The sequence below is a fragment of the Scyliorhinus torazame genome, chromosome 7, assembly GCF_047496885.1.
Source record: "Scyliorhinus torazame isolate Kashiwa2021f chromosome 7, sScyTor2.1, whole genome shotgun sequence".
NCBI classification, from domain to species: domain Eukaryota; kingdom Metazoa; phylum Chordata; class Chondrichthyes; order Carcharhiniformes; family Scyliorhinidae; genus Scyliorhinus; species Scyliorhinus torazame.
In genome coordinates, this window is record NC_092713.1 from 181,626,001 (window position 1) to 181,639,478 (window position 13,478).

Sequence of the window (13,478 nt, forward strand, 5' to 3'; positions counted from 1 at the left end):
GGCCCGCGATCGGGGCCCACCGATCCGCGGGCGGGCCTGTGCCGTGGGGGCACTCTTTCCCTTCCGCCTCCGCTACGGCCTTCACCATGGCGGAGGCGGAAGAGACTCTCCCCACTGCGCATGCGCGGGAAACTGACAGCGGCCGCTGACGCTCCCGCGCATGCGCTGGGAAACTGACAGCGGCCGCTGACGCTCCCGCGCATGCGCCGCATTTCCGCGCCAGCTGGCGGGGAAACAAACGCCATTTCCGCCAGCTGGCGGGGCGGAAATCCCTCCGGCGTCGGCCTAGCCCCTCAATGTTGGGGCTAGGCCGCCAAAGATGCGAAGACTTCTGCACCTTTTTGCCGGCGCGATGCCCGTCTGATTGGCGCCGGCTTTGGCGCCAGTCGGCAGGCATCCCGCCGTTGGGGGAGAATTTCGCCCCTGATCTGCAGCACTTTTAGTATAGATTGGTATTTGATGGTCAGCATAAAGTTGAAGGGCTGTATGACTCACCCCTTTTTGGAAAAGTAATTTCAACTTAATTTGGAGAAATATTAATCTCTATTTTTGTTTTATTCAGACCAAGTATACCGGACAGAAGGCTGGATGTAAGTGTAGCCCAAAAGTGTTTATTGTTTTCTAGGACAAATTAAAATAATTCACAAATAAAAATGTAGAGTTGGGCATCATTTTTGTTATTCTGTGTAAATTGAACTACAAGGATTTTCTCTGACAACAAATATCTTTCTTTTCATTCCTAGGACGAGGAAGACAGTGAGTAAACACTTATCAATATGTCTTTTTGTCACTTCTCTCTGTATTTGGCTGAGGCCTGTCTTTTTATTCTTTGTAAGAACAAAATTGCCAAATCTTAAACAGCGAATGCCATACTGTGGATGTGACATGTTGATTTGTGAAGGTGTGACAACCTTGGCTTTCTGCTTGGGCTGCAGCATTGTCAACTTTCAAAACACCACCTTAGAATAATTTAAATTGACTTGCCAGGAAAAAACCCACAAGAACAAGAACATTGTAACATAGTTAAAAACTGGTTTTCTCAGTGAGCTGTTAGAATTGGGTGTAGCATTGCCAGTTTAGCTCTTTAGAATATTGGGGAAATGTGCACACAGAGTAGAAGAACTAATACTCATCATTCAATCCTGTTCCAAACGGGGCGAAATTCTCCGGTATCGGCACGATGTCCGCCGACCGGCGCCCAAAACGGCGCAAATCAGTCGGGCATCACCCCGCCCCAAAGGTGCGGAATCCTCCGCATCTTTGGGGGCCGAGCCCCAACCTTAAGGGGCTAGGCCCGCGCCGGACTAATTTCCGCCCCGCCAGCTGGCGGAAAAGGCCTTTGGTGCCCCGCCAGCTGGCGCGGAAATGACATCTCCGGGCGGCGCATGCGCGGGAGCGTTAGCGGCCACTCACGGCATCCCCGCGCATGCGCTATGGAGGGAGTCTCTTCCGCCTCCGCCATGGTGGAGACCGTGGCGAAGGTGGAAGGAAAAGAGTGCCCCCACGGCACAGGCCCGCCCGCTGATCGGTGGGCCCCGATCGCGGGCCAGGCCACCGTGGGGGCACCCCCCGGGGCCAGATCGCCCCGCGCCCCCCCCCAGACCTCCGCCTTGCCCCGCCAGTAAGGTAGGTGGTTTAATCTACGCGGCTAGGCATTCTAGCAGCGGGACTTCGGCCCATCGCAGGCCAGAGAATCGCGGGGGGGCCCGCCAACCGGCGCGGCACGATTCCCGCCCCCGCCGAATATCCGGTGCCGGAGAATTCGGCAACCGGCGGGGGCGGGATTCACGCCAGCCCCCTGTGATTCTCCGACCCGGCGGGAGGTCGGAGAATCTCGCCCCTGATCCTTTATTTTCAGGCTGGCTACAGGGAACAACAATGCCATAAGATCAAGGCTGTAATTCTTTATGAACATAAGTGGACACTAAGGAAAGCAAGAGTTGTTCTCCTTCAAGCAGAGTAGGTTAAATGGAGAATTGATTAGCCATGTAAAAAGTAATGAGGGATTTTGATCAAGTAAATCAGGAGGAAACTATTTCACTGGTGGGTGAATTCCAGAGGAGAAATGTCTCAGATAATTGCCAGAATAGCAAAATTGGAGGTGTGGAAGAATCGTTTGTCCACGGAGTTATGATCTGGAATGCATGACTCAAAGGGTGAGAGAAGCACATTCAATAGTAATCTGGAAAAGAGAATTGGATAAACATTTGGAAAGGAAATCTTTGCAGTGTTACATAAATAGAGGAGGGAAGTGGGGCCAACAGCACGAGGCGCTGAATGGTCTCCTTCCATCATTCTGTGATTAAAGTACAGACAGAAGCCAAAATCAGAAACCACATTTTCAGGCAGACCATGGCATAGCCGTAATGTCACTGGACTAATAATCCAGAGGCACAGGTTAATGTTCTGGGGACAAGGAGTCAAATACCGCAAAGGCAGTTGATATTTAATTAATAAAAATTGGAATTGAAAACCAAGATCATTAATCATGGTGAAGCCACCATCAATGGCCGTAAAAATGATCTAGAAATAGTATAAATTGTCATGATTGATATGCATTTAAATCTACCTGATCTGGACTACACATGACTCCAGATCCACAGCATTATGGAAACTGGCCTATGAAATCGGGGTGGCAATAGATGCTTGCTTTGCCAGTGATGCCCACATCCCAATAAGGAATAAATTGGTGAAGTGTTATCTGCCTCTGATAGATAGACATGGGTACCAGCCTCCCCGAACAGGCGCCGGAATGTGGCGACTAGGGGCTTTTCACAGTAACTTCATTTGAAGCCTACTTTTGACAATAAGCGATTTTCATTTTTTTCAAATTTACCTTTAGGGCCAAGCAAAATAGAAATCCCAACAAATTGGCAGCTTAGTCTCTCGCTAGCCCCACCCTGCCCAAACATGGAAAAGAAAATCAGCCAAGATGTAGAAGGGACTGCCGAATCACTATCCTCTGCTTCACAATTCAGACCGCACTTCAAAAATATTGCGTGAAGTACCTTGAGATGTTTAAACATGATTATGCCCCATAAAATGCAAACTGTAATCAAAGTTCAACTTAGATGCTATCTGGAGGAACTGGGTTCCGCCTCTCGGGGAGTATATATTGACCTTGGAGGGAATACAGCGTAAATTCACCAGAATGTTAGCAAGGCTGAAAAGGTTAAATTCTGAGGCTGTACAGACATGACTGCCGGTCCCAGAATAGAGAGGATTCATGGGTGACTAATTAAAGTCTTTGAGAAAAGAATAAAATTATGACTTAGTCTAATTCTAATTTCTAATTCTAATCCCATTTTCCAGCACTTGGTCCGTAGCCTTGTATTCAATGACTTTTCAGGTGCTGATCTAAATGTGTCTTAAATGTTGTGAGGTTTCCTGCCTCTACCACCCTTTCAGGCAGTGAGTTCCAGATTCCAACCACCCTCTGGGTGAAAAGGTTTTTTCCTCACATCTCCATTAAACCTCTTGCCCATTACCTTAAACCTATGCCCCTGGTTATTGACCCCTCCACTAAGGGGAAAAGTTCCTTCCTGTCCACCCTATCTATGTCCCTCATAATTTTATACACCTCAATAAAGTCCCCACTCAACTTCTCTGCTCCAGGGAAAACAACCCCAGTCACTTGTTTCTGTCCAATTCAGATACTTTTGATCAGTTCCTTTACTCAAAGGTTTTACCTAGGTGTCTTTCAATAGCGAGGAGAACAAAGGACATCTGCAAATACAAGTTCAACAATCTTTATGAAACATACAATTAACCTGTAAATTAACCAAAATATATAATACTAGAAACATAAAAGTGTAAGATAATTAAAGAATTTGACAGGGTAAATAGTGAGGAACTGCTGGAAAGTGGTACGGAACAAGGAAGAACATCCTCTTAAAATTAGAGCCAGGCTGTTTGGAGCGATGTCAGGAAGCAGAGTCATAGAACCATAGATTTCCAAGAGTGCAGATGTAGGCCATTCGGCCCATCGAGTCTGCACCGACCCTCTGAAAGAGCACCCTACCTAGGACCTATCCTTGTAACCCCACCTAACCTGCACATCCCTGAACACTAAGGGCAATTTAGCATGGCCAATCCACCTAATCTGCATATCTTGGGACTGTGGGAGGAAATCGGAGCACCTGGAGAAAACCCATGCAGACACGTGGAGAACGTACAAATTCTAGACAGTCACCCAAAGCTAGGACTGAACTAGGGTCCCTGGCACTGTGAGGCAGAAGTGCTAACCACTGTGCCACCCAGAAATGGTATTGGAACTCTTGCCCCACCAACTCCAACAACTGCTAAGGCTAAGTCAACTGAAAATGTTAATTTTAGATCGATTTTTATGAGGCCAAGGGATGAAGAGTGACAGAATTAAGGTGGTAGATAGAGTTGAGATACATATCATCGAACTGAAAGCCAGTACCAGCTTGAGTGGCTGAATGGCCTCCTCCTGTTCCTACCTTCTTATTGATTTTACTTTGTCTTATTCATTTTTCATGAACACCAGTTAATGTTGCTCTTATCAAACATTGATGGTTAAGACTCTGGCATTGAATCATTATCATTTGTACTCCAGCTATTCAACAAGGGAAAGGAACTTATTCAGGAGATTGAAAGCCCAGACTTCAACAGTGTGTTTGCTTTTCTTTTTATAAGTTCATAAGTTTATAAAATATAGGAGCGTTTGCTCCGCCATTCGATCTCATCCTGGCCTTCGCTCCACCGTCCTGTCCATTCTCCATAACCCTTCAACCCATTACCAATTAAAAATCTGTCTAACTCCTCCTTAAATTTACTCACTGTCCCTGCATCCACCACACTCTGGGACAGCAAATTCCACAGATTCACAACCCTTTGGGAGACGTAGTTTCCCCTCAACTCCGTTTTAAATTTGCTACCCCTTATCCTAAGACCTCCCATTTTAGAATGCCCCACAAGAGGAAGCATCCGCTCCATGTCTACTTTATTCATACCTTTTAGCATCTTGTATACCTCAACTTGATCTCCCCTCATTCTTCTACACTCTAGAGAATATAGGCCTAAACTGTTCAATCTCTCTTCATACGACAAACCCCTCGGGCGGGATTCTCCGACCGCCCCGACGGGTCGGAGAATCGCCGGGGGCTGGTGTGAATCCCGCCCCCGCCCTGTCCCGAAGTCTCCGCCACCAGAGATTCGGCGGGGGCGGGAATCGCACCGTGCCGGTTGGCGGGCCCATCCCCACCGATTCTCCGGCCCGCGATGGGCCGAACTCCCGCTGCTGGAATGCCTGTCCCGCCAGTGTGGATCAATCCACCTTTTGAATGGCAGGATAAGGCGGCGCGGGTGGGCTCCGGAGTCCTGGGGGGGGGGGGGGGGCGATCTGGCCCCGGGGGATGCCGCCACGGTGACCTGGCCCGCGATCGGGGCCCAACGGTCTGCGGGCGGGCCTGTGCTGTGGGGGGACTCTTTTTCTTCTGCCTTCGCCATGGTCTTCACTATGGCGGAGGCAGAAGAGACCCCCCTCCCCTGTGCATGCGCGGGGATGACGTCAGCAATCGCTGACGCTCCCGTGCATGCGCGGAACTGCGTCGCCCGGCGAAGACCTTTCGGCCCTGGCTGGCGTGGCGTCAAGCCTTTCCCGCCAGCCGGTGGAGCGGAAACCGCTCCGGCGCGGGCCTAGCCCTTCAAGGTGAGGGTTTGGCACCAAAAGGGGCGGCCCAACGGCGGAGTGGTTCCCGCCACTCCATCACGCCAGGTAGGGGAGAATCCTGCCCCTCATCTCTGGAATCAATCTAGTGAACCTCCTCTGAACTGTCTCCAATACCATAATACCCTTCCTCAAATAAAGGGACCAAACCTGTGCACAATACTTCCTTATTTTATACTCTATTCCTTTAGCTATAAATGCTAAAAATAAATGAGAGTAACTTGTTCGGAGCACATGCCTAAGATGGATAAACTGTTACTTAAGGTGGCAGCTGTAATCCTATAACTGATGTGTGGCCCCTTCCAATTGGCCATTGTGATGGTTGCAACATTTTAAACAGCTAGGCATCCACTACAATTTTTTAACCAAAAGACGACTGCCAGAAATACAGTCAGCACCTCCCCATCATAAATGCTTATTTTCTAAGTCAAACTTTTCCCATGTGAACATTAATGCTCCTATATTGAAACTTTATTAACACGGCAATTAACTCTGTATGGTATGGTGTCAAGTGTTCATACTGTTGTGACACCCTGGGCTAGTGTGCGGTCAATTCCAGCCCCACATGGCCCAGAGTCACAAAGCAAGTGAATTAACCAATAATTCTGACAAAAATACCCAAATGCTTTGGCACTTGGCTGTCCAATAATCAGTCACCAGGTTTGTAAATGTAAACACAATTACTGTTTATTTATAATAAGAACTATAATGTAATATGTGGTAAATATAACTGGTTATCAACAAGCTAAAATCTGGGGCGAGATTCTCCGACCCCCCGCCGGGTCAGAGAATCGCCGGGGGCTGGCGTGAATCCAGCCCCCGCTGGTTGCTGAATTCTCCGGCACCGGATATTCGGCGGGGGTGGGAATCGCGCCACACCGGTTGGCGGGCCTCCCCCCCCGCGATTCTCCGGCCCGGATGGGCCGAAGTCCCGCCGCTAAAATGCCTGTCCCGCCGGCGTAGATTAAACCACCTACCTTACCGGCGGGACAAGGCGGCGCGGGCGGGGGGTCCTGGGGGGGGCGCAGGGTGATCTGGCCCTGGGGGGTGCCCCCACGGTGGCCTGGCCCGCGATCGGGGCCCACCGATCCGCGGGCGGGCCTGTGCCGTGGGGGCAACTCTTTCCCTTCCGCCTTCGCCACGGTCTCCACCATGGCGGAGGCGGAAGAGGCTCCCTCCACTGCGCATGCGCAGGAATGCCGTCAGCGGCCGCTAGCGCTCCCGCGCATGCGTCGCCCGGAGATGTCATTTCCGCGCCAGCTGGCGGGGCGGAAATTAGTCCGGCGCGGGCCTAGCCCCTCAACGTTAGGGCTCGGCCCCCCAAGATGTGGAGCATTCCGCCGATACCGGAGAATTTCGCCCCTAATATCCACTTTAACTACCCCCCCCCCTCTGCCTTCTATAGACACACACACACACAACAGACACAGTGGGGCGGAAAGGGGTCAAAATCATAAGTGGAGGGGAAAAATGGGGCGACATTCTCCGACTGGGTGTCCATTAATCAGCATGGATCAAAAATTTAATAGCCAAAATAAAAGTACGGGTAAATAAGTGAATAAACAGGGAACAAACAGAATGGACCCTTAAAATACAGATACAATATTGGTCAGAAAATATGCCCATAAAATCACAGAATCACAGAACTGTTATGACACAGAAGGAGGCCTTTTAGCCCACCGTGTCAGCACCAGCTCTCCAAATGAGCGGTTCCCTTAGTGCCATTCAGTGCATTCTCTCTGTAACCTGCACATTCTTCCTTTTCATGAGACAGCCTCATTCCCTTTAGAGAGCTTCAAATGACTCTGTCTCCACCACACTCTCAGACAGTGCATTCCAGACCCTAACCATTCACTGCGTGAATCTGTCTCCACCACACTCTCGGACAGTGCATTCCAGACCCTAACCACTCGCTGCGTGAATCTGTCTCCGCCACACTCTCAGACAGTGCATTCCAGACCCTAACCATTCACTGCGTGAATCTGTCTCCACCACACTCTCGGACAGTGCATTCCAGACCCTAACCACTCGCTGCGTGAATCTGTCTCCACCACACTCTCAGACAGTGCATTCCAGACCCTAACCATTCACTGCGTGAATCTGTCTCCACCACACTCTCGGACAGTGCATTCCAGACCCTAACCACTCGCTGCGTGAATCTGTCTCCACCACACTCTCAGGCAGCACATTCCAGACGCTAACCATTCACTGCGTGAATCTGTCTCCACCACACTCTCGGACAGTGCATTCCAGACCCTAACCACTCGCTGCGTGAATCTGTCTCCACCACACTCTCAGACAGTGCATTCCAGACCCTAACCATTCACTGCGTGAATCTGTCTCCACCACACTCTCGGACAGTGCATTCCAGACCCTAACCACTCGCTGCGTGAATCTGTCTCCACCACACTCTCAGGCAGCACATTCCAGACGCTAACCATTCGCTGCGTGAATCTGTCTCCACCACACTCTCAGACAGTGCATTCCTGACCCTAACCACTCGCTGTGTGAATCTGCCTCCTCCACACTCTCAGACAGTGCATTCCTGACCCTAACCACTGGCTGTGTGAATCTGTCTCCTCCACACTCTCAGGCAGCACATTCCTGACCCTAACCACTCGCTGCGTGAATCTGCCTCCTCCACACTCTCAGACAGTGCATTCCAGACCCTAACCACTCGCCGTGTGAATCTGCCTCCTCCACACTCTCAGGCAGTGCATTCCTGACCCTAACCACTCGCTGCGTGAATCTGCCTCCTCCACACTCTCAGGCAGTGCATTCCAGACCCTAACCACTCGCTGCGTGAATCTGTCTCCACCACACTCTCAGACAGTGCATTCCTGACCCTAACCACTCGCCGTGTGAATCTGTCTCCACCACACTCTCGGACAGTGCATTCCAGACCCTAACCACTCGCTGCGTGAATCTGTCTCCCCCACACTCTCAGACAGTGCATTCCTGACCCTAACCACTCGCCGTGTGAATCTGCCTCCTCCACACTCTCAGACAGTGCATTCCAGACCCTAACCACTCGCTGCGTGAATCTGTCTCCACCACATTCACAAACAGCACATTCCAGACGCTAACCAATCGCTGCGTGAATCTGTCTCCACCACACTCTCAGGCAGCACATTCCAGACCCTAACCACTCGCCGTGTGAATCTGTCTCCACCACACTCTCAGGCAGTGCATTCCAGACCCTAACCACTCGCCGTGTGAATCTGTCTCCACCACACTCTCAGGCAGCACATTCCAGACCCTAACCACTCGCCGTGTGAATCTGCCTCCTCCACACTCTCAGACAGTGCATTCCTGACCCTAACCACTGGCTGCGTGAATCTGCCTCCTCCACACTCTCGGACAGTGCATCCCAGACCCTAACCACTCGCCGTGTGAATCTGCCTCCTCCACACTCTCAGGCAGTGCATTCCAGACCCTAACCACTCACCGTGTGAATCTGTCTCCACCACACTCTCAGGCAGCACATTCCAGACCCTAACCACTCGCTGCGTGAATCTGTCTCCACCACACTCTCAGACAGTGCATTCCAGACCCTAACCACTCACCGTGTGAATCTATCTCCACCACACTCTCAGGCAGCACATTCCAGACCCTAACCACTTGCTTTGTGAATCTGTCTCCACCACAGTCTCAGGCAGCACATTCCAGACGCTAACCATTCGCTGCGTGAATCTGTCTCCACCACACTCTCGGACAGTGCATCCCAGACCCTAACCACTCACCGTGTGAATCTGTCTCCACCACACTCTCAGGCAGTGCATTCCAGACCCTAACCACTCGCTGCGTGAATCTGCCTCCTCCACACTCTCAGACAGTGCATCCCAGACCCTAACCACTCGCTGCGTGAATCTGTCTCCACCACACTCTCAGACAGTGCATCCCAGACCCTAACCACTCGCTGCGTGAATCTGTCTCCACCACACTCTCAGGCAGCACATTCCAGACGCTAACCACTCGCTGCGTGAATCTGTCTCCACCACACTCTCAGGCAGCACATTCCAGACCCTAACCACTCGCTGCGTGAATCTGTCTCCACCACACTCTCAAACAGTGCATTCCAGACCCTAACCACTGGATGCGTGAATCTGTCTCCACCACACTCTCAGACAGTGCATTCCAGACCCTAACCACTCACCGTGTGAATCTATCTCCACCACACTCTCAGGCAGCACATTCCAGACCCTAACCACTTGCTTTGTGAATCTGTCTCCACCACAGTCTCAGGCAGCACATTCCAGACGCTAACCACTGGCTGTGTGAATCTGCCTCCTCCACACTCTGACAGTGCATTCCTGACCCTAACCACTCGCCGTGTGAATCTGCCTCCTCCACACTCTCAGACAGTGTATTCCAGACCCTAACCACTCGCCGTGTGAATCTGCCTCCTCCACACTCTCAAACAGTGCATTCCTGACCCTAACCACTCGACGTGTGAATCTGCCTCCTCCACACTCTCAGACAGTGCATTCCTGACCCTAACCACTCGACGTGTGAATCTGCCTCCTCCACACTCTCAGACAGTGCATTCCTGACCCTAACCACTCGCCGTGTGAAAATGATTTTCCTCCTTTTGCTCTTGCTTCTTTCAACAATGAATTTAAATTTACGCCTCTCGCTTTCGATCCTTCCCCCAGTGGGAACAATTTCTCCCCCTCTACTCTCTCCAGAATCCTCATGATTTTGAAAACCTCCATCAAATCTCCTCTCAGCCTTCTCTTCTCCAAGGAAAACAGTCTCATCCTCTCTATTCTATCTTCACTCCTGAAATTCCTCATCCCTGGAACCATTCTCTTGAATTTCTTCTGCACTCTCTCAATATCTTCATTTCTTTCCAAAAGTGCAGCTCCCAGAACTGGATGCAGTATTCCAGCTAAGACCAAACTAATGTCTTATACAAGTTCAAAATAACCTCGGTGTATTCTATGACCCTATTAATAAAGCCTAGGATACTCTATGCTTTATTAACTGCTCTCTGAATCTGTTCTGCTGCCTGCAATGACTTATGCAGACATATACCCAGGTTCCTCTGCACCCCCATTACAGATGTACCCTATTTTACACTGTCTCTCCATGTTCTTTCTTACAAAAAAAATGTATGCAACATAATTTAGTTTAACCCATAATTTCAGCGTTCCCTACCTTGCTGACTTATTGTACTGAGGAAAAATACATTGTTGCAAAATAAGTAATTGGGACTGTCTCCATGGAAGTGTTGGTGCTAAGATCCAGGATGTAGACTCTATTGTAGATACTGAAGTTGTTTTATCCAATTCTCCTTCAGATTTTGCTCAGAGGCCTTTACCTCGACCGGTTGACTCCGCTTTGAATGCCAACACATTCCCATACAGAACTCCCCGACCTGGACCAAAGCCCAGTTTCTCAGGAGGCAACCAGCTGCCACTTATCAATCCAGAAAGGTATATCTCCCAGCAGAGCTACTACATATGACCAGTATCCATGCCCAGAGTATTGGAGAAAATAGACTTGTGGTTTATTTTTATTCTTTCATGAAGTATGGGCTTCGCTGGCTAGGCCAGCATTTATTGACCATTCCTAGTTGCCCTTGAGAAGGTAGCGTTGGGCTGCTTTCTTGATCGCTGCAGTACATGTGGTGTAGGTACACCTCCAGTGCTGTTAGGGAGGAGGTTTCAGCATTTTGACCCAATGACAGTGAAGGAATGGCGATATATTTCCAAGTCAGGATGGTGAGTGACGAGAAGGGGAACCTCCAGATGGTGGTGTTCCCCAGGTATCTGTTGCCCTTGTCCTCCTAGAGGTCCTAGTGGTCGTGGGTATGGAAAATGCTGTCTAAGGAACCTTAGTGCGTTCCTACAGTGCGTCTTGTAGATGGTACACATGGCTGCCACTGTTCGTTTGTGGTGGAGGGAGTAAATGGTGGTAGATTGGGTGCCAACCACGTGAGCTACTTTATCCCGGATGGTGTCGAGTTTCTTGAGTGTTGTTTGAGCTCCACTCATCCAGGCAAATGGAGACAGAATTCCAGGGCGCGATCCAACGGCTACCCTGCACCAGAAAAGCAGCTCACCGCGGTGCAGCATGGCTGCTGAAAGCCGGGAGACCCTGCTCCTGGGATCTACCCGGCTTGACACGCGAATCTCGCGCGATGTTGCGACATGAATTCTGCTCACAATGGGCGGGATCATCTTTTAGCAAATTTGCATATTAGCGCGAGGCAGCAAGCCTCAATCTAATGTGCAGAATCCAAAAGCTTTGGGATTCAACCCCTTCGCCTCGGAGACCTCTGGCGAGTGCTATTCAACGCTGGTACCCACAAACTGGGACCAGACGGAACAGCACTCGTGAAGATCTCCCAGGGGATCGGAGGCCCCAGATGCATGTCCTTTGGGCAGGGTGGTTCCCTGCACTGCTGGTGCCACCTGGGTGCCAGCCTGGCACTGTCAGCTGGCATGGGTACTGTCAGAGTGCCAGGTTGGCATTGCCAAGCTGGCACTCTTTGTGCAGGTGAAATCGGGCTGGGGCTGGTCGGCGTGGGTGGTGGTGGGTGCTGGGGACCCTCTCATATTGCATTTAGGCTGTGGGGGGAGGTCAGGGTTTATTTTGGGGGCCTCAGAGATCGGGACGCCATTTTTAAATGGCGTCCCAATCTCATGCTGCAATGCGGAGTTCCGGTGAGCGGAGCTTCCTAATGTGCAAGACAGGGCTATGTGTGGCCTCAGCCGCGCATTCCCTGTTCAGGCCCCTTATTCAACACAAGTCGCGTTGAATAGCCATGTGTTTCTCAGCACTTTGTTCCCTTTTGGGAGAATCGCGCCGCAGTCTCTGAGCTGCTCTTGTAGCCATGGTATTTATATAGCTAGTCCGGTCAATTTCTGGTCAATCGTAACCCCCAAGATGTTGATAGTGGGGGATTATGGTAATGCCATTGAATGTCAAGGGGTGATGGTTAGATCCTCTCTTGTTGGCGAGGGTCATTACTGGCACTTTTGTGGCGCGAATGTTACTTGCCACTTGTCAGCCCAAGCCTGGATATTGTCCAGGTTTGGACATGGACTGCTTCATTATCTGAGGCATCACTGACGTCAATGGTACTGAACATTGTGCAGTCATCAGTGGACATCCCCACTTCTGACCTTATGTTGGAAGGAAGATCATTGATGAAGCAGCTGGAACTGGTTGGGCCGAGGACACTACTCTGAGGAAATTCTGCAGTGATGTCCTGGGACTAAGATGACCTCCAGCCAGCACAACCATCTTCCTTTGTGCCAGGGATGATCAGCTGTCCCGCCCTAAAAACAAAACTCCCAAGAGCAATAATGTGTTATGTTGCCAACTCTGGCTGGGCATATACTTGGAGGTGTCATCATATGACTTTGTGCCACCAGCCAACCCACCAATCGAGCACCTTTCCCTTCGCCCCCATATTCAATAATTTTATTCAACAAAAACAGAAAATATTGGACAATCTCAGCAGGTCTGACAGTGTCGGTAGAGGGAGAAGGGAGCTAACGTTTTGAGTCTGGATGACTCTTTGTCAAATCTCCCTTCTCTCTCTACAGATGCTGTCAGACTGCTGAGATTGTCCAGTATTTTCTGTTTTTGTTGCAGATTCCAGCATCTGCAGTAATTTGCTTTTATCATTTTATTAACTGATCGACAAAAATTATCAGAGAAATTGAAAAAAACAATCTTTTGTTTAATGCTACATCTGAATTAGATCCTGACTTATTTGAAACCGTGTCCTTTAATATTAAATGCCAGAAGACTACAGGACACTCCTGGAGGG

At 50.2% G+C, this 13,478-nt stretch overlaps 1 protein-coding gene across 1 annotated transcript in view; it reads left to right on the top strand.

Moving 5' to 3' along the window:
* The window catches only part of lcp2a (lymphocyte cytosolic protein 2a), a 252,465-nt gene that overhangs the window by 201,006 nt on the left and 37,981 nt on the right, over positions 1-13,478 (top strand). The window contains exons 14-16 of the mRNA XM_072511854.1: positions 563-590; positions 744-756; positions 10,995-11,130. Coding sequence (XP_072367955.1) covers positions 563-590; positions 744-756; positions 10,995-11,130 — 177 coding nt within the window. The remainder of the gene's footprint in view (positions 1-562; positions 591-743; positions 757-10,994; positions 11,131-13,478) is intronic.